Source organism: Epinephelus fuscoguttatus, linkage group LG12 (genome assembly GCF_011397635.1).
Source record: "Epinephelus fuscoguttatus linkage group LG12, E.fuscoguttatus.final_Chr_v1".
NCBI lineage: Eukaryota > Metazoa > Chordata > Actinopteri > Perciformes > Serranidae > Epinephelus > Epinephelus fuscoguttatus.
The window spans coordinates 37,099,627-37,123,417 of NC_064763.1; the positions used below are offsets into that span (position 1 = coordinate 37,099,627).

The following is a 23,791-nucleotide window of genomic DNA, read 5'->3' on the forward strand; positions in this document are numbered from 1 at the left end:
TATTAAATCACCATAAAATGCTCCAGCCGTCAAAAAAAAAAAAAAAAATCTTTTCAAATCATTAAGACCTTAAGAAATTAATTGAACGTATAATGTGCCTTTCAGAAGATGAGGATATTCTTCTTTTTTTCCTCCTTCAGGGCATCTGTGTCTCAAGGACACCGTTGCAGCTGCGTAACAGTAACTGACTTCAGGCGTTATCCATCATACAGAAAAGCATCATATCCCCCCAGAGACCAAGCCAAACCACTTGTGGTAACAACCACTTATAACCATAAATGACAGCCGGGAGGAAAACCAAAGCTGTTTTTCCAGGTGTTTGGACGAAACTCCTGAGTATAGTTTTCAAGTCCATCTGATGTTCTTTGGCTGAAATGTTCACCTCTGGTGAAAGGAGTCTTGTAACATTCAATTTATTTTTTTTGAGCCATGCAAATACATGACTGCACACACTCACAGAAGCAGCAGAGTGTGTGTGCTTTATAATTCTTCGGGTTTAACTGGGAAATCAGTGTATTTTGGCTGTGTAGCTGCAGTGTAACATGATAGACACAGTTTTGTGGTTACAGTAGCGCCTGTTTGGAAGGTCACCATAGTTACAGATGATCCTTGCACTGTGTCTTATTTAATACAATTGACCTCTTGTCCTCTGGTCCACTTAGTTAGGGTTAGGTTGAGTTTGATTTTTATGGTTTTAAGTTGGCATTTTATTGACTCTGAGGATACAAAAAGACTTCTTAATCTGCAGATTATTTTCTTGATTAATTGATCAGTTAAACACTGTGAAATCGATTGTTGGTTTAGTAGACCATCAAATACCTTATTTATTTGTTTGTATTGAATTTATTGTAATATAAGACGAAGAAAAGCAGCCAGATTGGAGCAGTCAGATTTTTATTATTTTTGATTGAAAAATGACTTAAGCGGTTAATCAGTTATCAAACTAAAATAGACTGTGGATAAAGAGCTGTGTTTAAAGGGCCTGTTTCCAGAAAACAAGCCATATTTTCTTATTTACTCCAAGTGTGACCAAATTGAATCCTTGTCCCATGAAACCAAAGCTATTCATGAAATGTGTTTTTTGTTGTTGCTGTTGTTGTTGTTGTTGTAGGTTTTGGGTGGACTGACCCTTTAATGTCCTAAAATCTACACCCATGTTGCTTTTTTGCATTTGCGTTCTGAAGTGGAGCAACAGATCTCAGATCAAGAGCTGGGACTTTTTGCGGCCTGCGGTTGAAGCGGTGCCATGGTTGCCATAGTTACAGCATGCCCGCTCTGTTTCCTTGCTGCTGCTGCTGCTGCACGGGCGTGTAGAGAGGGGACCAGCCCAGCAGGTGGGCCAAGAGAGTGGTAGAGAAGAAGAAGAAGAAGAAAGGTGTAGTGGAGAGAGGAGAGCAGGGGCTGCTGGGAGGTGGGGCGCACTGCACATCCAGAGGAATCACTCCAGCCGCTGGGGTAAAAGGAATTAATCAGACAGAATATATTAGGACATGAAAGCAGAGAGAGGGAGACAGAGCGGCATCAAGCGTCTCCCTCTACACTTCCATCCAACATCTTCTGTCCTTTCCTCTATCTGCACATCCGTCATCTCTTCGTCTCTTCTTATCTTCTTCTCCTACAATAAGCCATTAACTCTGTTTACAGAAAGTAAGCCACTGTGACAATTGTCCCTCAATCATTACAGATGTGTTTTAAAGTATTAATGTCATGGCACTGAGGTTACAGGGCTTTATTGTCGGTAAAACTTCTTTTCACCAAAGCAAAGACAAAACATAGCAGAGCATGTCTTAAGAAATTTTTATTCAACTGATCACAAAGGTTTCTCTCTGTTTTTCAAAAACCTTGTATTTCTTAAAACCTTTCAAGGATTTCAGAAAAACTTCTATTTTTTATAAACTTTTCACTATCAAAAAGATGTTAAAGGCTAAACCTTTCTTTTCTGTCATGTAGGAATGCTCTGAAGGACTTAGAGAAAGTCACAGTTCTGTAAAGAATGAATGAACAGGTCAAGGAGTGTCAATGCAATTTTGAAAGCTAAATTGAAACGTGAATGTTGGTCTTCATCTAGTTTGAAGTCTGTTAGGGTCGAAGGTCGCCATTTTGGGCCTTTGCCCTCTGCCCGAAGATGAAGAATAGTGTCAGCATGCATTGAGACTTCTAAGAAGACCCATCAAGTGTTTAGTGTCAGCCCCTTAGTGCGGACACTGGTCATCAGTGCTGATAAATAACCAGTTTTAAGGAGGGTTTGTTGCAACAACTGTAATCTGTAGTGAAGGATGTTTTTTTAAAACAGTGCTGAGTTGACTTGCTTGATGTCTCTGAGATACGATGAAAGGAATGAGCTGATTGGACAGCGGCCTCGGGGCTCTGCTTTGTCCCTGATGCCATCTGATGACTCTCCTCTTCCAGACAGTTGGTCTGTCTGTCAGTTCGTGTGTCTTCTGGCTGCATTTGAATTTGATGTCCCTGTTTTTTCCTCATCCTTTTCTCCTGAATACAATAGTTCATCAGTTGACTGTCAGAAAAATAATCTTTAGTCATTATCTTGGTAATCAATTAATCGTTCTCAAACAGTCTCTGATTCTAGCTTCTCAAACAAGCGGATTTGCTGCATCTTAGTGTTTCATGTCATTGTAAATAGAATATTTTTGGGTTTGGGGCTGTTTGTTAGACAAAAAAAGACTTTTGAAGATCTTATGTTGGGCTCTGAAAAATAAACTCAATGATTAATCAGTTATCCTAATGCTGAATCTTAGTCAGAACAGTGTTATTAAGAAAATGATAATACATACTTTGTAACATGTTATACCCAACTCTGATCCTTACAGCATTTCATATTGTAATTAAATTGAACTGAGAGAATGCTAGACTTCTTTGTTTTCAGGCTTTAGAAGATCTAGCCCATGATGGGAGATTTGGTCCAGCTACAGATAATTTCAGGCAGATTGCGTTCCTATTGGCTGCTCCACAAATGCAGATGCATGTACACGTCCTTTCGGTGAAAGTTTGATTCGATGGCGGAGAATCCTGCAGAGAAAGTTGCATTTCCAGCATTGGAAATAACTGTGTATACTGCAAGGAATCCCAAAACAGGAAAATTAACTTGTCCAAAAGAGAGTCTGACAATAAACGCAATAAAACACGTCACTATTAGTGAGGCGATTCACAGATGGAGAGAAAATGTTGCTAATAGTTTAGCCTTCTGCTAACCAGAGTCAAATGTTAAAATTCATGTTTTTGCATCTGGAGCCTTGAATTACATACAATATGTCATCTCAAAGGGCTTAAAGGTGCGGACAAACCAAACCGACATCAAAGAACTAGTGGAGACGAAAGCCAGCTGTTGCGTCGTCTACGTCGCCTCATGTCGCACTGTGTCAGTTGCATTTGAACACACTATACAGACTACATCCGACGGCCAAGTGGCACGTATGTTCTGCGCCTGCGTGAGAGAGCGCAGAGTGAGAGAGTGGTACATCCTGTCAGCCGAGGGGTTCCCTATCTGTGCAGCCGAGCACCGCAGCACCTCCACGGACTATTACATCCAGACGGTCCCGGTGTTTCCTCCGCAGGTTCCACTTCACTCAGCTGCCCGATAAACCCGCTGCTTCTTCCCACTTTAACCTGAATAACAAACCAGGGCTCGGTGCTCCGGTTGGATCCAAACGGAGAGCTGGGGCTAGCTCAGAGACTAGCGGAGGCTAACTGGCTGTGCGCTCCGCTAGCTGCTCCCAGCTAGCTCCGGTTTGTTATTCAGGTTAAAGTGGGAAGAAGCAGCGGGTCTGTGGGCAGCTGAGTGAAGTGGAGCCTGAGTAGGAAGCACCAGTTAGCCTCGGTTTCACTACAGGTAGATTCACTCGCTACAGGGGCGAGAAAATAAAACCTGAACAGCCAATCAGAGTGATCTCTCTCACCGACAAGCTCTGCCGCCGATTCAACATGCTCAATCGGCCGAAAAGCCACCGACACCAAAGTGCTCACCGACGGCCCGACTTTGGTCGTCAGCCGACCGTCAGCTTGGTGTGTCAGGGCATTTGTAACAGGCTTGCAAAGACAACAGGACAGTAATTCACATATAATTGTTGCTATATATAACGGCATCAGTACCACAATCACATTCAGAATGGTCTAAACAAATGGCTAGTACTCATGTAGGCTTCTGAATGAACTGTGTGCATATACTGTGTTTGGTGGGAGGGGCTTTGGACAGAGAGAGAACTGCTGGAGGAAGATGTATTTTCAAATTCTGGTGTTTTTGTCCTCCTATCAAGAAAACTGCCTACCCTAGCTTTAACTGATAATAGAATGATCATTAGTTGTGCCACAGGTATTTGCTCATTCAAACTTAAAATTTTCAAGAGCAACCTTGGAGCAGGGTTATCTAATGTAGATGGTTTTCAGTGATTTGATGTCACAGTTGTTAATGGTGTTGAATAAAGAATGCACTGTAGCTCTGTTGAAGGTGTCTTGACACACAAAATGAGAGTGAGACGTTGAATAAAGTTTGCACAACAGTGGCTTTCACACATCCCCTTTCAAGTAGTGTGGAGAAAGAAAGTCATAGAATTCAGTGACCTTATGACCTGCTTTAGTGTCAGGATGCTGAAGGTTGGATGTATTAATTGAAAAATGTCTGTTTTTGTGTTTCTTAAGAAGTGATGCAACATGGAAAGAAGTGGAAATTTGAGGGAACAGTTAGTCACAGTTTATGTCAGTATTTTAGTTGATTTGGTTTATTCTTTAAAAGGTATATATAACTTCAAAAAGTGTAGATTTAAATGCAAATTTGTGCAAAAAACATCTCACTTTTTAAAAAGCAGATTGCCTTTAATGTTTCTTATTGCACCATAGAGTGTGTGTGCAAATAAAAAAATAATATAATAAAAAAAAAAATATTCCTGTTTGGGTTCGGGGGTGTTAAGGCCATTCAGCACACTCTGCCCCACGGGTATTTCTTTTGCGTGGCCTTCAATGCTCCCATAACACACAGGCGCCCAGGGATGAGATTATTTTGATACAAACATCAAAGCAGCAGATCAGACAGAAAGCACCGTGCACGTGAAGTGAACCGGTGGCCCAGAGGGCAGAAAGCATGTAAGCTGATTGAGTTGTCTGCTTCCCCAAAAACTTGACTCAACAACAGTTGGCCTACATGTAGAGTCAGCCATGTGTGACCACCTCGTCTACGCCCTTATGATACAAACACACAAACACATAAGGGTCACATGCGTTGCTGGAAATGCACATGTATGGTTAAGCTTATAAGAACAAAACTGCATGTATGCATAAAGAGTTTTTTTTAAAAGATAATTCTGGCTGCAACTAATGATCTTCTTCATCACAGATTATTATTTTAACCCTTTAAAACCTGAGTGAATTGGCCTGATTCCAACACAAGCCAGGCAACTTCACAGGAAATTACACAAAAAAACTGCAAAAAAAAAGTAATAAAAGTTACAGGAAAATTTCTCAAAAAAAAGAAAAGAAAATGACCTGGGGGAAAAGTACTAAATACTATTTTTTTTAAAAATAATTTTCTAATAATTTTCGTACAGTTTATTCCCACAGTTCTCATGTCCAGCAAATTGCAAGAAAATTGCTCTTTGCCTTTTTAAACATTTTCAAAAGAAATCAAACCTATTTGCTCAGTGTACATGCTTGTGAAAGGCACCTGAATGCAACACAAGAAAACTTATGTCCATCCAGGTTTCAAAGGGTTAAGTAATAGATCAATCATTAATGCTGCATTCACATGAAATCAGGGAGATGGTAGATGGCAAACTGGATATCCTTTTAGTGCACAAGAGCAGGACGGTAAAATTAGGTGAGGCTGGCAGATTTATAAAGATAAAGATAAAGACTAATGGCACTGTTGTCAAAAGTTAAAGTACTTTGACTTTTTGTTCTTCTCCACAACAGAATAAGCAATTAGACACAATATTGCTCCTTCACACAAGACGAAAACAATCTGGACAATTACATGACATTACTAGAAAAATTACATCAAATAACAGACAAAAAATAATTATTTCCAAAAACTGTATGTTTTTCCTGTGAAGCTGTTTTTCCTTTGTCATCTACTGTCTGCCTGATTCCATGTAAATGCAACACAAAATATTGAAAAATGGCCAACACAATTTCTGAGAGACCACGGTGTTGTCTTCAAATGTCTTGTTTTGTACAACCCACAGTCCAAAACCCCAAAACATTAAAATAAACTGATAGAAAACACAGAGAAGCAGCAACCTCTCACATTTTAGAGGCTTGAACCATCACATATTTGTCTTTTTACTACTTTATAAAATGAATACAACAATTTATTGACAGTCCAAATAGTTGCCAATTAATTTTCTGTTGAACTGCCGATCGATTTATTACAGGTTTCAGCTTTAAATTATAAAAAAAATTAAATAGTGTTCATTTTTCTGTAGCTTTGTGGAACAGTTGTATATGCATCTTTGAAATGTTCTCAAAACAAAATGGAAGGAAGAACCAAACTGTATTAAATTAAGTTATCTGTGTATATCTCTATCTCAAATGGGAAAAAAACCCTTTGTTCTGTCAAAATGACCTGTGTGATTCTTTTATTGTGGTATTCCGTGACCATATTTGTGTAATAAATAGAAAGTGGCACACAGGAAACACGTCATTTCGTGGGGTTTTTTAATGTGTGGCGGCATTTCCCATTTGGGCACATGGTCTGGTATTCAGGCAGCGCTGGTGAGTGAAAGCTGTCCTCGGCAACCGTAGGGGAAAGGTTTCACTATGAGTGAGCGATAGACTTGCTCTGTCATCTCAGCGGGGGATGGGACCGCATAACCACCGGACAGGATGGCTATAACCCCGGGGATGTTCAAGAAAAAAAAAGTAGAAAAGCTCTGAGGCCTTATGTTTCCTTTTCTCACGTGGTGAAGCAGGTAGGAGGAGATTCACCAAAAAGGTTACGCGTCTGGCCAAAACGTTCATCCCAAACCGCAGCCACCAGATAAATCAGGTCAGATAAACATGGTCATGGAAGTTTGACGTTTCACGCTTGGAACAATCCAGTTTGGATTGTGTGAGAATAAATGCAAACACAGAGGCCTCTTTCCACCACGGCGAGCCCTTTGTGCCTTTTCAACAATGCTGTTATCAAACCACTGGATTTTTTTTTTCTGCTAACCGGCTCCCACAAGACAGACGAATATGGCTGTGGCCTGAAGTAGTATCTATTGTTTGAGCAAACCAAACCCTGGAGGAAGTGTGTCTCAAAGACGATTTATGTCCTCTGTGGTCGCCTCATTTCCTCCCAACTCCCTGTGTCAATATTTTTGTTGCGGATGATTGCCCAAATGTCACAAACAAGTTGTTAATTGTGGAACTTTCTGATCAAAATAAACAAGTACACCATTAATTAGCTCCCTTCAGGACCAATCATTAGAGGTCATTGCTGCAAAGTGAAACCGTCACCGCAGTCTAGAAGAGAAAGTTGCCTGCTTGTCTGTCTCCGTCCACTCATTAAGAGAGCGATAACTCATCTCTAAATGCCAGCACACTGGTTAGATTTGATTTTGCACCCCGTCACATCCATGGCCCGGAGCCAGCCGCAGCCGAGTGGAGTGTCGCCTCTCATGAAGAGGTTTTATTTTTCTACCACATGGAGCCTGAGCTGTGATGTCACATTAAGTGTGAAAAGTGAATCTGTCCTCCTTCCTGTCTCTCATCTCTCTTTCTCTCAAGTCTGATCAATACTACCACTCTTATTATAACTGCCAGTACTTCAGCCATCTTTTCTACATCTTCTGCTGCTGCTGCTGCAGCTCTGTTATTTTTATTATTTGCACTTACATTGTTGATAAATGGAACAAGTGAAGATGATTATCTTATAAATAAAAATAAGTGCAGGAGAGCTGGGAAGCTGAAGGCTTGTACAAAGATCTCTCCTATGCAGACTCCAGTAATCATGAATAAGGAAGGATGGAACAATGATTCTAGCCAAAAAATAAATAAATACAACACAGGTTACAGGTCAACTTAGTCCTTTAATTATAACACACAATTACACACTAAATTACAATTAGTTAGGGCTGTACCCACCTCACAATTATGGCAATCGAATCGGATTTGGCTGTTCAATATGATTACTCAAGTATTTGTTTCTATCTTTCCATATTTAGTTTGAAAGTTTAAACAGGGTTCAAAGGGATGTTCAGTGTGACAGTGACAGTCTAGGGTTAGGGTTAGTAAACAAGATAACTGCGCTAACCACAGATCGGTGATGTGCAACATTTTTTGCTGACACTAGATATCAAACAAAAGCCAGAGACTGTATCCTATTAAGTTGCTGCAAGCTGTAAATTCTCCACTTTTACGCAGAAGACGAGACCTCAGACCCTGACCAGGCAAAGCTGCCTCCATCTTCCTCAGACTCGCCCTGGGTCTCGGTCCGCAGCTGCCTGTACCGAAAAGCAGCAGGAAAGTGAAGAGCGCTCACTCTGCAGCTAAATCTGGGGATCAAAACGTTCCTAGAAGACATACACTGCACACTGACTAAAGAAAAACTGCTCAACTTGAAGGAGCGAGGGTCTCCAACTGATAATTGGAATCTACGACTAACTATTAGTTTAAGAATTATCTACTAGTACCACAACTATTGGTAGAGGTAATGACAACATTTCCTCTACCGTATAACTGATTGATCCTGTGTGAACATCATTATAAGCAGTAGTAGAAGTAGCTGTTTGAGCAGCAGCAGTAGTTGTAATAGCAGAAATGACAGTCAGGGCTATAGCCACTGATGCAAAACTCTATCTTTTAGGATTTTTACAGACAGCAAATATAAAATGTGTTAATGTTTGAACTTTTTTTATATGTTATGTGTAAATGTATGAAATTTAGAAATACTTACGAAGCAACACCTGCCAGGAACAAAATTCTAGTAGGGAAATTCACTATTCATTTATTTTTTATTGCACTAAAAGAGGTCTGATCAAATTCACTAAAAAAAAATACTGGAATCAACTTAAAAAATATCTATAGCAAATTGATATGTAAACTCCCATGAGAGCCCCTAACTTCACCCCAAAAATACAATGTCAATACAATGTCGCTGTCTTCATTGTCTGAGGAAAAGTTGTGTTATTTGCACCTTTTCTATCTTGATCCAAACAAATATGATTTTACAAAATCCAAACTGAGTAAAAACTGGAATCATTGTTCTCTGTCAATGTTACATTTTGGTGTAGTATGCATAGTAATATGTGTACACACACACACACACACACACACACACACACACACACACAGTGTTTGTTGTAAGTGTTTCTGTCTGTTAGTAACAAGCAGTGGTTACTGATTCATCATGGCCACGGCCCAGATGTTCCAGTGGTGTGTGGCAGCAGTGGACGATGGTGCGTGTGTGTGTGTGCTGGTGTTTGTGTGTATTTGCATGCACACCACTGGGCGTGTCCTCGCATACATGCATTCATGCATGCATATGAGCATTTGTGTGTGTGTTTTTGTGTGTGTGTGTGTGTGTGTGTGTGTGTGTAATTGGGGAGTGGGCGGGCTTGTTGGGGGGGTGTTTGGCCCTTTTTTAAACATAGCTGCGTTGTTATGGTTGCCTGGGCTTTGATGTTGCCCAAACCTCCAACTAAGAGGCTCTCATTTTGGGCTCCTGACTCTGGAGAAGGCAATGACTTCCAGATTGGGAGACCTACTCACTACTCAAGACTGACTGCTGGGGTGGGACGGGCTGTGGGGGGTCATGACGGGCAGAGCAGGTCACCCTGGTGGTACTGGGGGTATGTGTCCAGAGTGCAGTGCAGTAACTGCATCCCGTGTGTTCAGTTAAAACTCTTTGTTACAGTTTGGAAAAGAGAATGGTTTTGGTCAAATATTGAAAACATTAATGTGTCTCGCCTCATTCGTCAATTATGCATTGACTGTATTTTACCAAAGCCACAATCTTTTCCTAAACTTAACCAAGTGCTTTGAGTTGCCTGAATATGACCATAAAAACTTTTCCATATGAACATTTTGCATTGACAGTTTGCAGATGCGTTTCCTCACTGTGCCAGTATAAAGAAGCAACATTACATCTCCTACAAAATGTATTTATTATTTCGAATTGGTTGTATGTTAACGTTAGAGTTGCAATGAATCATCGATTAATGGAGTAGTTGTCTACCATTAAATTAATTCCCAACTATTTTGATAAAAACTTAATTGGTTTTAGTCATTTTTTGTAAGAAAAAAATTAAAATTCTCAGATTTCAGCTTCTTAAATGTGAAAAATTTTCTGGTTCCTTTACTCTATGAATGAATCTCTTTGGGGTGTGGACATAGGAAGACATTTGCGGACTTGGCCTTTGGACATGGACATTTTATGGACCAAACAACCAATTGATAAATTGAGAAAATAATCAACAGATTAATCGACAATGAAAATAATTGTTAGATGCAGCTCTAATAAACATAATGTCTCTTGCTATTAAGTTATAATGTGTATTAAAGTGAGCATTTAAGGAGCAGCAGTGGAGGAGAAAATTACAAATATCTAAAGTACTCTGGTGACAGTATGAGACTGGTTCTTTTAGTAGTTTTGCCAAAGCAGTAAAACAGGTATTTTATTTAGCAAGGGATCAAGGGGTGACATGCAAGTGAAAGGAATTACCTAGATAAGTAGTTACATGAAATGGTTCATATGTTAAAAGAAAATGAGTGTATTTTGTGTCCTTACTTTTCCATACCACACTGTATTTTTGCAGTCTCTACTTTCTTAGTCATATAGGACGGTTTCAGAATTTGTCGACCCAATGTCAAGCAGTCCAGGTATTTCCCACAGCTGTGCCTTTTAACTTATTATGCATTAACCTTCTTTTTGGGAGTTGATAAAAGCAAATCTAATCTCGCTAAAATCTAACACCAGTCTGATATAGGCCAAGAGCTTCCATGGGATCAAATGCTCTGTGAGATTCTCAGGTCTCTCTTGTGAAGAGTTGCCACCTCATATTCTCCTCTGTTTTTTTCTTTCTTTCTCTTTCTCGTCTGTTTCTCTCGTTCTCTCTTTTGCACTTTCTCCCTGCGTGCAGGTGTGGGGAATTTTACCGCGCTGTTAGACTCAGAGGTTTTTTCACCCCACAAACCCCAACACTCATCATGTTCATATACCCCTTGTGTGTGTGTGTGTGTGTGTGTGTGTACGTGTGTTTGTGTGTGTTGTCTTTGACCTCTAAAATGAAGCGTAATTGTAGTTAGAGCAGTACATTTGTGTCTTTAAAAGGACACTGAAGAGGCGCAAAAATGGATTTCCACTTTCAACTACCTTGACACTTGACACGTGCTACTTTGACAAAGAAAGAAAAGAATCTACATTGTGTTGAATCATTGAGAAAATTAGGGCTGTAGTCAACCAAAGAAAATCTTGGTCGACTGAAGTCGTACATAATCTTCAACTAATCGATTAGTCGTGGGGAAAAAAAAAATCTGCACGTTATTTTTACTTCTGCGGTGGTGTGCCTGTGTCACTCTGCAGTTACACCTCCAAAACACTAGTCAGCGGTGGAGGGCTGTGTTAAGTGCTGTAAGGTTTAGTTCAAATCAAACTTTATTTATATAGTTGATTCAAAACTCACATTAAACACACATTAAATATGCCTTAATAGAGACAATTTCAAACACACAATCACAGCATTGACAGACAAACACTTGAAGTATAAATCCCTGAAGGATAAATCACACACACGACTTAAAATAGTATTTTAGTGGAGGCTTTACTGTCTTCACAATTTATTGTTTCTTATCTGTGAAATACAAGTAAATACAAGCTTCGTTTCCACTGAGGGAAATGGTGTCAGTATACAGAAACAGACAGGAGGTCTCCGTCACCACGACGCTGCGCGTGAGGGTGGGCGAGTTCAACTTTCTGTCAACAACGGGGTTGTTTTCAAAACACCCCCATTTTTACAGGTAACTTAGCCTGTCCTCCGGACAGCTCCCCCCCCCCCACCGCAGGAAATAATGGATTAATCCTTGAAAGCTGTTGATATAGCACTTTTTCCCTTATGAAAGTAACACGGCGATTATTCGACTAATGAGAATTTGGTCGGACGAGAGCATAGAGACCAAATAATCTCAACTGAATACCCTCTGAAATTCATGTTCTGACACAATGGAGAGATGGTACTCGACAAAGCATCGGCTTTGGACATAGCTACAGCTTTCTTTTTTATCTTTTTGCAATCCAGATCTCCACCTAGGTGCATATTTACATTTACAGTGAGCATCTGAGTTGTCACGTCTCACCTGTACGCTGCATTGTTCCGTCTGGTCAGCAGGGATGGTGTCGGTAGAACAATGTGGCTGCAAACAAACTGAACAGATGCATACCAGAGAAGATCTCAGGAGAATAATAACGGTCAAAGTGAAAAAGTACACTTCATATCAGAAGTGTTTTGTCTGAGCTGGTGTTTTATTTCACTTTCATTTAGATGATTCAGAGGAGAAAAAAGGTGGGAAACCTTTTATGACACATCCAAATTGTAAAAAGAGGTCATTTTCACACTTTTAGTTTGGTGCTCAAAAGTAGAAAGTAGAAATCTCTTTTTTCTTCTTCTTTTTTTTCTTTTAAAGATATTTTTGGGCATTTTAGCCTTTAATGGACTGGACAGACAAGTGTGAAGGAGGGAGAGAGAGGGGGAGTGACATGCAGGAAATGGACACAGGCTGGAGTCGAACCCGGGCCCCTGCGGCAACAGCCTTGTACATGGGGCGCCTGCTTTATCTACTGGGCCACCGACGCCCCAAAAGTAGAAATCTCATTGAAGCATAATGTGAAGAATATCAAATAAATTTTAACAAATAAAAACCTTGATAATTTTATCTTCCAATCTGTTTTTATTTTTGAAGTTTTATCATAGATTTAGAATATACTTCGTTGCACCACAACCAAGGCAATTATTCCCTAAAAGGAGCCACCAGTTTCTCATTTCTCAAGTGGCACGTTTGTTGCAACAGTTAATTCACAGATCTGGTTCAATTCACATACTAAAACATGGTTTATAAATGATTGTTTTCATTTGTGTTTGACGGACGGTTTATTAAGTGCAACCTCAATTCATTTGATGACAAAACATGACGCTGTCGTGCTCAGATCTCTTTGTGAGAAAGCTCTTTCCTGCAAAGCAGTTTGATTGCAGCCACTTGAAAGGATCGCGCAAAGCAAGGTGAACGCGCCATTAATTCCCAGCGACTGTGTGTATTATTATTATTTCTTTTTTATTATTCCCTTCACACCAGGGCAAGGATGACCGTGAAAGAAAGAGAGCGAATGAGTGTTTTGAATGTGCCATCTCCGTGAAATGTGAGATTAAAGACATTAGACTCAAAAGCACCCTGGAGGGGGGAACAAAAGGGAGGACGCTTTAATTTCCGCTTCAAATATAAAAAGAGACGGATCTACTTAGTGTGTCAATTGAAAACTAAAGAATACATTAGAGGTGTTTTATCAGCATAAGGTCCTCTAAATGAAGGCGCGCGCGCGTGTGTGCAACTGCGTTTCTTTGCACGCATGTGTATGTGAAATGCATACGTACAAGTGTGTGTGTGCCAGGGTCAAGGTGGACGGCCGTCATTACAAACAAGTGATGTCTGAGATCCCATTAACTCTTGTATTCAGCGGCAGATTTCTGTTCAAATAGAGTGGAGATAAAAGGCAGCAACAATATGCTGATAAATCAAAGGCCTTTCAAGTGAAATTAGACTACAGAGGGACTGAGGGCGACATGTACGATTTCCTGACGCACTTTAAAAATTTCAATTAGATATCAACACCTTTTTAAGTAATCGTGTCTTTGAAGTAATTACATCTTTGATGTAATCTACAAACAGGAGATTTATTATGCAGCGCTGCTGCCGTTGGTGTTTGGCAGTGGGTTTCTTCATGTGTATGGCTGCTTACATGGTTAATGTATGTACAGTGATACACAGTACGCTACGACCCTTTTCTATGTAGTTAGTGTATGAATGTATCAAAAACACCAATGTGCACCGACTATTGTATCTTTACTTCCAAAGACACTGTGGAACTTATGTTAAAGATACCTCGTGTACCTCGTATTCACTGTGTGTATCAGTGTTGAATACATTTTCTTCCGCATGAATCATTCCTAATTGTGCATTGTTTAAATTAGAGTAGATAAGATTAGATAAGATAAACTTAATTGGCTGCCACAAAGCAACGTACATTCTGCTCTGACAAGGCTCACCATCAGACAAACAATGCACATTTAAAACACATTTAAAAACTATACACACATACACATCTATGTTTGCTAACTTTCAGTCGTCCTTCTCACTGCTGTTGTTGGGAAATTGCTACATTTCCTTGCATTGTACTGCTAGCAACTGTCCATCAACAGAACAGCGTGAACCAGGCGGCAGGGATGTGTATCACTTTGCATGAACAATACATACATAGTAAATGCACTCCGCTGAAAGCATATCTCCTTCAGGCAGGCAAAACACTGAAACTCTGAAATGCTCATGGTGTGGTATGACGTCATAGAGAAGACGGAACAAAACCGTGTCCAGCCGGACCGCAGAGAGCTACGGCCGGTGGAACTGTCCCTGCTCCCTCGCAGTCAAAATGGCAGCGAAGATAACAAAACATTGGGATTTATCCATCTTGTATTGTGCCTATCTTTAGTGGATCATAAAATATCGGGTATGGAAATAATCTGCAGATGCTCCAGTTCAAAATGAGACAAAACTTTTCTATGGACGTCCGTTATGAGCCACAAGAAAGCCTAAAATGTGGCTTGCAACAGACAAGGTAAAGGTCAAGAGGTGGGTTAAGAGTGAGGAGTCGGCAGTCAGTGATGGATCCCCTTTAGACTTACGCCAGGCAGAGGTAACAAAACAGGGACCCACTCGTGAAAACATCAGTGCACATCAGAGTCTCGTTCTTGCTGCCGTGTCTTGACTCCCTTTCGTGTCTCTACTCTGCGTCCAATGTGTTCCATACGCTTCACTGTAGATTTTCTGCAGAGAACACAGATGGTGGTAAAATCAGAAATATGAGGGAGAAGCATCTACAGGTGGGCACACCTGACAGTTGCAGCTGAAATTGGGTGTGACTCATATTGTTCATATCAGAAACCTAAAACGGAGTGAAGCAGATCTCCGTCTGAACATCTGAAAATATTTTTTCACCAGTTCAGACTGTCCTTAGAACTGAAACATCCCATATTGATCTTTGCTCATAAGCGGTGCTTCCTACAAGCAGATTGGTCCTCATGCATTTTATATTCCTAATAAAATAAATAAATAAATGAAGGTTCAGCCGGTCACAGTTGAAAACCCTGTATTTACTATTGATTTGTGCTATGAATTTATTCCCTGACAATTTATGTCTGACTGCAAGGGTGGGTAACTCCACTCCTGTAAATTAAAGGGTGAGTGAACTTTTCCCTCCATTGCATCTGTGCGTGTGTGTGTGTGTGTGTGTGTGTGTGTGTGTGTGTGTGTGTGTAAGTGCGTGCACCTGAACATATGTGTTACTCTTCTGTTACCAAAAACATAGCTGCAAGTTTCCGTTTCAAAGATGCCAAAGTGTTATTTGATCTTTTGTGTGTGTGTGTGTGTGTGTGTGTGTGTGTGTCCCTCACATGCATGCACACACTCGTTTGTTTCAGCTAAGGTAATTATGTGTAAGTTGTGTGAGTGTATGTGTGTGGTGGGGTGAGGAGGGAAGGGGGGGGGGGGTTAAATACAGAGGGGTTGATAATTATGGGTTAAATGAGTGCTCTCAGTCAGCCTCCCTGAGTGTGTGTAAAAAAAGGAAGGCGCAGCGAAAGCCACTTCAAGGCCGGCTAATTACCCCGAGGAAGAGAGGAAACATAAATGGACGATTTTGCGGCTATAATGTTACAGCAAAACGGCTACATCGACCTCAGCACGTGAAATGGAGCCACAGCTACTTTTGAAGGCTCCTAGCAGCCCTGCACAGATGTGTGTGTGTGTGTGTGTGTGTGTGTTTGCATCCATATGTGCAAAATCTGTCAAGAAGCAGAATATGTGTGTGTGCATGTGTACATGCGCTGCAGGTGAGGTGTGATTTGTGTGCAGTAATTCGCACTTACATTCTGTATATGTGTAGTATTCACATCTGCTGGATGGTGTGTGAATGCTGATGTTTCTGCATGTATACTGGTTTCCAGTGGTGTACGCAGTGGTTTTCAGTTTGCAATTTGTCTTCTTACTCAACATGCAATAACTATTTTAATTTTTTTTTTTGTTGCAGTCATGAACTCTGACTCTTGACATTCAAAGTTCGGTCAGATTTTTATGACATGTAAGCTCACGCATTCTGTTGCCGCTCACTGCTGATGCTAACTACCCAGTTTTGGGATTTTCCCTGCAAAATGTCATTGCTACTGCTGAAAATGAAAAGTTGCACATTGCACAAATTAAACAATGGTTACACTGCATTGGTGTCAGGTCGGAGTTGCCTAATTGCCAGTTTCTGGCTTCTACATACCCGTCAGTGTCGACATCCAGATTCCAATTTTTGTAAAAGTTCCAATACATCAAAGTTACTGCTGAATGACAGAAATAGAGGCTGTATATTATCATGATACAGGGGTTTTGATTCATACTGTAAGCAAAGCCATATATTGTGTTTTTTAAAATCTATTTTAGGAGCTATTGGTACATCCTATATGACTCTGCTTATGTTAGAGGCCCGTGTTCTTTGCATGTATGCTAGCGATATGTTGTTACGTTGCAGTCCATATTTTTCTTAGGCATTTTTTTCATCTGTCAACTGATAAAAATAGTCACGCACAGAGACCTTGCACACTAAATCTAATGCATTTTATTGTCTCTGCTGTGTGAAAATTTGCAATACAGGATAAAATGAAAAGACACAGCAGTTCCCCAGCTTCTCTCCATCTCCAGTGGAGAGAAGCAAGACTGTCGCTACTCTCTGCCTGCGTCTGGCGTTCAGCACCACGGTCACCTGCAGGGGGTTGAGCCGTCGTCTTTCTCTGTCCTCATATTGTCTGTGTGTGTGTGTGTGTGTGTGTGTGCGGTCCTCATCGTCTATTCACATCCTCCTCCTCCTCATCATCATCGCCATACGATCTTCACTGCCTCTTGGTCCTAAACAACTGTAAAAGCTTTGGACAGATGTTAAAAAGAAAGCAGAATATTAAGCCCTATTTTCATAAACTTTAATGACGGACGGAAGTTTCAGAGTCGATGAGTGAACATGATTGACCCAGCATGAGGTTGTATTTATTATGTGTTCAACAAAATTGGACAAAAAGTACAGACTCGGTGTGTGATGGCCCCAAGAGACAAATGGTGGAAGATAGATTACAACACTGCTATCTAACAGCTGGGGCTTAAACACAACACAATATGAACCACTGCCACGACTCTTTGTATGGAAGTTATTAATTAAAAATTATTGGGGTTTTTGAGAAGTCCAGTGTTAAAGATAATGAAACGCAGGTTCTAATAGTGTTTCTGTTCGCACCACGCTCAGTATTTTTAGTCCTCGTCAGACCAATTCTGCATTTTTAACTTTTTCATACAGCCACCTCGAGTTTTCTGAAGTGAACACTCCCAAAAAGTAAATAAGGGGATCTTTCCTGTTGCCAGCCTCCATCTCACATGACTCGAACACAGCACCAGATGTGACTCCGCCCGGCGTGTCGAACAGCACATCATCCTAAACCCCACTTAGCAAATTGTTTCATAATGTGTTACCATGACAACAGGTGTTTCATCTGGGTGTTCTCATCCCATGAGGTGACCATTCTGTCAAAATCGTTGCATATTCCCTACCCTCCAACGCCCCTTCTCCATCTCTGAAGGCTACTTCAGGTTGTAATGAATGCAGACCACCTTATCTAAAAACCTCACCACCACCTCCACCCTGCTCCCACACCACCACCTCCCCTGCATCTCCTCCCACAACCCGCAAACCTCCCACCCTTCAGCTCTCCAGTACAGAGGCAGTGCGTTTTGTTTTCATGTGTCTGGACATTAAAAGCGGTTTAGTAGTTTGATCTTAGCTCCACAGCTAGCCGTGTAGCATACACATGAGGGTCCGTTTGTGTATGTGTGTGTGTGCGTGTGTGTTTGGCCAGTGAAAGGGAGTTTAAGATGTTGACGGATAGGAAAGGAGCTGTTGAAAGTGTGTGTGTGTGCGTGCGTGTGTTAATGTGGAGTGTAGCGTGTGGAAGCTCTGCCTTTAAGTGATAAGGTATTCACTTTGTAACTCAGCAGGAGGCCCAGCAAGTAGCACCAGATCTGCCCCTCTGTAGTGCTGATGTTACACACTCCACACACACACACACACACACACACACACGCACACACACACTCACGATTACACACAGGCTTGTCCATCTCAGTGTACAAAATACAAAACTTAAAAAACTTTTCTCAGATATATTTGTATACATGAAAATCGGCAGCACTGCCAAGCTTTCAAAGCCTTAACGCGGCTTGGACACACACACACACACACACACAAACACACAAATATACCCAGCCATACACATCCACCCACTCACAAACACACATTTGCACTCGCACAGAAAGACGCATATTTATACTCTCCTCCCACAGAATCTGTTACACTGCCCAGTCCGCACACACGCACGCACACACACACACACACACACGGCATGGTTCAAACATACGCAGTGTAACTCTGTCCAAGGCTGCCTGGTTAGCTGCCTTCAACATTGCAAACCGCCGTGACGTATCATATGTCAGCCAGCATGCTGTGAGCATTAGCAATAACTAGATTTCACGTAACTTATTGAAAGCCATTTGTAAACAGAAACATGAAAGCAAACAAGCTCGCACGCAGCCTCACTTGATCATCAAAGACTTATCGATCAAATGGGCCTCCTCCTCCTCCTCCTCCCTGCTCCACTGAAAACCAATGGTAGCAAAGCACAGCCCATATGTTTGTTCCAAACCAGGTTTAAGATGTCCAGCTTTCTTCTCTTGCATCTTTCCTTCTTGTACGTGTGTGTGTGTGTGTGTGTGTGTGTGTGTGTGTGTTCAGCTGGATTTTTGTGCCTGCAAGCAAATGCAAACGTCCCTGCGAGTGGATAGAAGCAGAAATATTGTAAGCGAATGACACTGGCATCTTTGTGTTCATCTTGCATCTTTAAATATCGATTTAATTAAGAGAAGAAAAGAGATAGAATAAATCATTTCATGTTGGTTTCTGGTTGAATGTAATATCTTATTTTAGCATGTGAAAGAAAACAAAATATGCACCACTGTGTTTGATCATGTTTATCAATCTTTGACTAAATAAATGACTTTATTTTAAATCTTGAAATTCTGAAATATGTTTTCCAACATCATCAGCAATTAATTTTTTTTTTCAAATTATTATTATCACTAAAATGAATAAATTCTTAGTTTTCATTTGCTGAACTTGTAATCCTTCATGTGCCTGACAAAAAATAATCAACCAACCTTATAAACCAAATTATAAAACATATTGAGTCCTGTTTAATTTAAGTAATCAGTCCTGCATCTGGGTCTTATTTTCCATCTTTTACACAATATTCTCATAACATTCACTCAGCATTTTAATTACTAAGATATTTAATTGCTAAGATATGGGAAATGAGTCTCTGTGATGGTAAAATTATTGCCCAAGCTGACAGTTTAAATCATGAAAAGTTGCTTCCTGGTTTAACTTTGACGCACCTTTTTTATCAAAGTTACTGCACTTTTTAAAATACATTTATTTGTTCATCTTTGATCTTCTTTTAATCGAGCAGTCTCTTAAGATTAAGATCTCTTTTCCAAGAGAGGCCCGCTAACAAGAAATATTCACAAGAACACAATCAGCAAAACAGAAGCAACACAACCATTGAACAAGGAATTAAAAGAGACAGTAACAGGAATCATTGACAAAAAAATTGTTGAACGGAAATGAAAGACTGTAGTTGGCAGTTCATTTTATTAAAAGGTGCTGAGCAGAGGTGGGACCAAGTCATTTTTTTGCAAGTCACAATTAAGTCTTAAATCTTTCTTGAGTCTTAAGTCAAGACTGACGAGACCCTACTCGTAAACTTTGAGGTACGAGTCCTAAACGAGTCAAAATACGCTCTTCACGAAATGTTAGTTCTTCATGGTTCTCTCCTGCAACTTGATTGGATGCTGTCAGACTAGTTTAAACAAAGTTGATCTGGAGAATTAAGTGTCAACTTGCTGGTAATGAATAGTAAAAGTAAAAAAGGGAAATTAATTGATTTGTGGCACACTTTTTAAATAACATATGTTTTAATCTTTGGGTTTGTGGAAAGATGTGAAGTATTCTCAAGTCAAAAGGTTCAAGTCCAAGTGAAGTCAGGGGTCACTGGTGTTTAAGTCCAAGTCAAGTGTCGAGTTGCAAGTCTTTCAGTTGTCATGTTGAGTTTGAAGTCGTCAAATTTGTGACTTGAGTCTGACTCAACTGCAAGTCGTGTGACTGAAGTCCACACCTCTGGTGCATAGTGCCAAAAACGCACTCAGGTTAGTGGTTACTGAATCTTGTACTGAAGTTACTAGATTCAAATAGATGTGAGGTAGTTTAGAAGCTTCTGTAGTAGAGCTTTATTAATGTTTAACATAAGATGGCTTTCTTCTTGACTGTGAGAAAGTCCCGTAGCAGGTTCACACAACAGTGCATGTTTATAATGAGTGCAATGACTGTAAAATTACTGTTTGACGTAACACTGTTGAACTAAAAGACTGATTATTTGTGTTTGTGACTCACCTCAAGCAGAGCACCTGCAAGCCTGTTTGTCAGTATATCAGTCAGCATGAAAAAAGTCGGAAGTCGTGAAGTCGTGCTATCTAAATTTATTTTGTATCTTTGTGTCTCGTGAACAGTCCAACAAAGTGTCGGTGGTGCAGCAGTCTCACGGGATGCACCCGCTGACGTCCCTCCTGCCCTACAGCAACGAGCACTTCAGCCCGAGTCCTCCACACCTGCCCACAGACATGAGCCAGAAGACAGGTGAGAACACACACGCGTACGTTTACACATATACCTGTATTCGCACTCAAAAGACAGAAGTTTGTGTACACACACGTACTGTCGGCTGGATTCTTGTTAAAATACAGAAGTACATACATTTAAAAGGACACACACACAAGTAAACACAGATATACCCCAGACAGCTGCTGAATTGATGCTGAAATCCTCGTCCACATACACACTGCGATCTGTTTGTGCTGTCGACACGTCATTCATCACATAGATACACAACACACACACACACACACACACACAAGCATTGTATTTTATTAGAAACACACGAACTATGATATAACAAATGTAATACATATTTTCCCTGTCTTTCTGTCTCTTACACACACACACACACACACACACATACACACATTCATGCTCGTCAGCTCCACCCCCCCCTCCTCTCCTTACACATGGACACACACACATGTATTCAGGCACGCACACAGTGTGTGAAGTGGCAGCACCGGCTCCGTCAGCCTGTGGCGGTTCCATGGCTGCTCTGAAGTGGCCTGCTCCTCTGAAGGGACCGCCAGCCACACACACACACACACACACACACACACACACATTCACACACACACACACACACAAAGATGGAAACAATTAGAGTGACAATCGCACAAGCCATCGCTGCAGCACACACAAGGTTCTCCTTAGCAAGCGCTGTACATACAAACACACACTGTGCTCTGTTTGAAAGTCACAAACAAACACACCCTGACATTTAAACACTGTAGGATTTTTGCCTTTCAGAAGGCGGAGCTGAATGGGTGGCAGAGTTGGTTGGTCCATCTGTCTCCCTGTGCTGTACGTCTCACACTTTGCTCCAGTGCAAGATATCTAAACTACTGACCACATTGCTGTCGAATGTGCTGAATGTATTCATGATCCCAAGAGGATTTTGGCATCCCAATAATCTTTCCCCTGGCATCACCAGCCAAAAATCTTTCTCACTGTCAGGGTCAAACTTTAAAAATCTAAGAGGCAGATTGCCATTGAATCTGCTGAGCACATTCATCGTCCCCAGAGGACCAGCCATACATGTTTTAAAGGGGAGCTCAACTGATTTTACACATCAAAGTCTGGTCCTAGGTCTTTGGGAGTACTGCTGCAAGTGTGGGGGAAAAAAAGTCTTTAGAGGCTCCAGAGGGAGCTGCACAAAATCTGATAAACTGGTTGGGGTTGAAGACTACAAAAATAAAAATGAAACAAATTTGGAGGTGTGGAGTTATAAAGTCGTCTACCACAACTCTGAAGCACGTTCCTCCTCTCTGCTTGAGGCTAGCGGCACGAGGCTACATTAGACACCACTAGCAGTACACACTAAAATCCCAGGTCAAACTGTTTGTATTCAAGTTGCATTGTGGGTAATGTAGGTGCCAGGTTTTGACCTGATTTTAGAATATCTGGAATGAGAAAGACGATATCTCTGGTTCATCTGTATCAGTCGAATTCTCTTTTGAGAGAGCTGGATACACAGTGGCAGATTCAGGTGTCTGCTAATCTCAAGGTTGGTGGTCCAATCTCCAGCTTCTCCTGTCCACGTGTTGAAGCTTCCTTGAGCAAGATGCTGAATGACAAATTGCCCCTAGAGCCTTGTGTTCATGTGTATGAGCAGCCCTTTTTGCACAGAGATCATGCAGTGGGGATGTTACGAAGTCCCTTCATTTCGCTGCCGTTGCTTTTTTATACAGAATCAAACAACGGTGGCATCACTCTGTCCCAGGGTGTGATTTTTGATGCCAGTGTCCTTGAAGCAAAAGAGGCATGACATATAACACAACAAAATTGGCCTCTAGTTTGACAGTAACATGTGTAAGGCAGCACTTTCTAAACACTAACAGTGGCATGACATAGCAGTAACAATCACTTATCGTCCCTGTTTTATGGCGGCTTTTTTTGCAGACATTTTTGGTTGCTGTTCTTCTAGTTTGAGTTGAATTTTTACAGCATGAAGATTTCACAACTGCAAAACTTTCTTAAAACATAGTCATCTCAATGTACAGTCTATGGTACAAGAGAAAGAGACAATGATATGCTGAGGGCCACACGACAAGGAGGTAAACCAGGAAGAGAAAAAAGTTTTTTGGCATATGTTCTGGTTAAGCAACCTTTATTGGAATGAACGGGCACCGTCCTGGCAAACTCCATCCAGCTCTCTTTATCTTTTCCATCCGGTTCTTTTACATCTGTGACACTAAACATTTTTATTTTGGACCAGAGCTTTTCCATGAGCACATTTACTTGTAATTATTGGACATTATTCAGTGTAATTCTCAGGTTTATAAGTGCAGATTATAAACTTCAGATACAAGTTGGAGTTTTTCATTAGCAGTGACAACAAGGGTGACAACTGTCCAAAAGCATGTCATAATATCACACGCATATCTCCTGTATGAAAGAGGCAAATCATTTGGGCGCCTTTTGTTCTGCCCAACATTTAAATGCTATTGTGTCTAATGAATATTCCAACAATTTTAGCAACACACACATTTTTATCAGTCAGAAGCTTATTAGACAAAACTATTCTTCACTGTGCAGTCACAAGTTAGTTATTACAACTTTATTTGTATAAATAATTAAACACAAGATGCAGAATACAACAGCAAATAGTAAAAAGACGAGAAGTTGGAGTGTGGGCAGAGGTCGGCAGCATATAACTCACAATTTAACACAGCTGATAACCATGAAATCACTCCCTGATATGGTGAGGTGAATTCATTGGTCGTCTAACACTGCTCAGGTTTT

At 40.8% G+C, this 23,791-nt stretch overlaps 1 protein-coding gene across 10 annotated transcripts in view; it reads left to right on the top strand.

Moving 5' to 3' along the window:
* The window catches only part of tcf7 (transcription factor 7), a 92,474-nt gene that overhangs the window by 34,599 nt on the left and 34,084 nt on the right, over positions 1–23,791 (top strand). For all 10 annotated transcript variants that reach the window (XM_049592892.1, XM_049592893.1, XM_049592894.1 and 7 more), the window contains exon 4: positions 20,899–21,025. In XM_049592892.1, the coding sequence (XP_049448849.1) occupies positions 20,899–21,025 (127 nt within the window). The remainder of the gene's footprint in view (positions 1–20,898; positions 21,026–23,791) is intronic.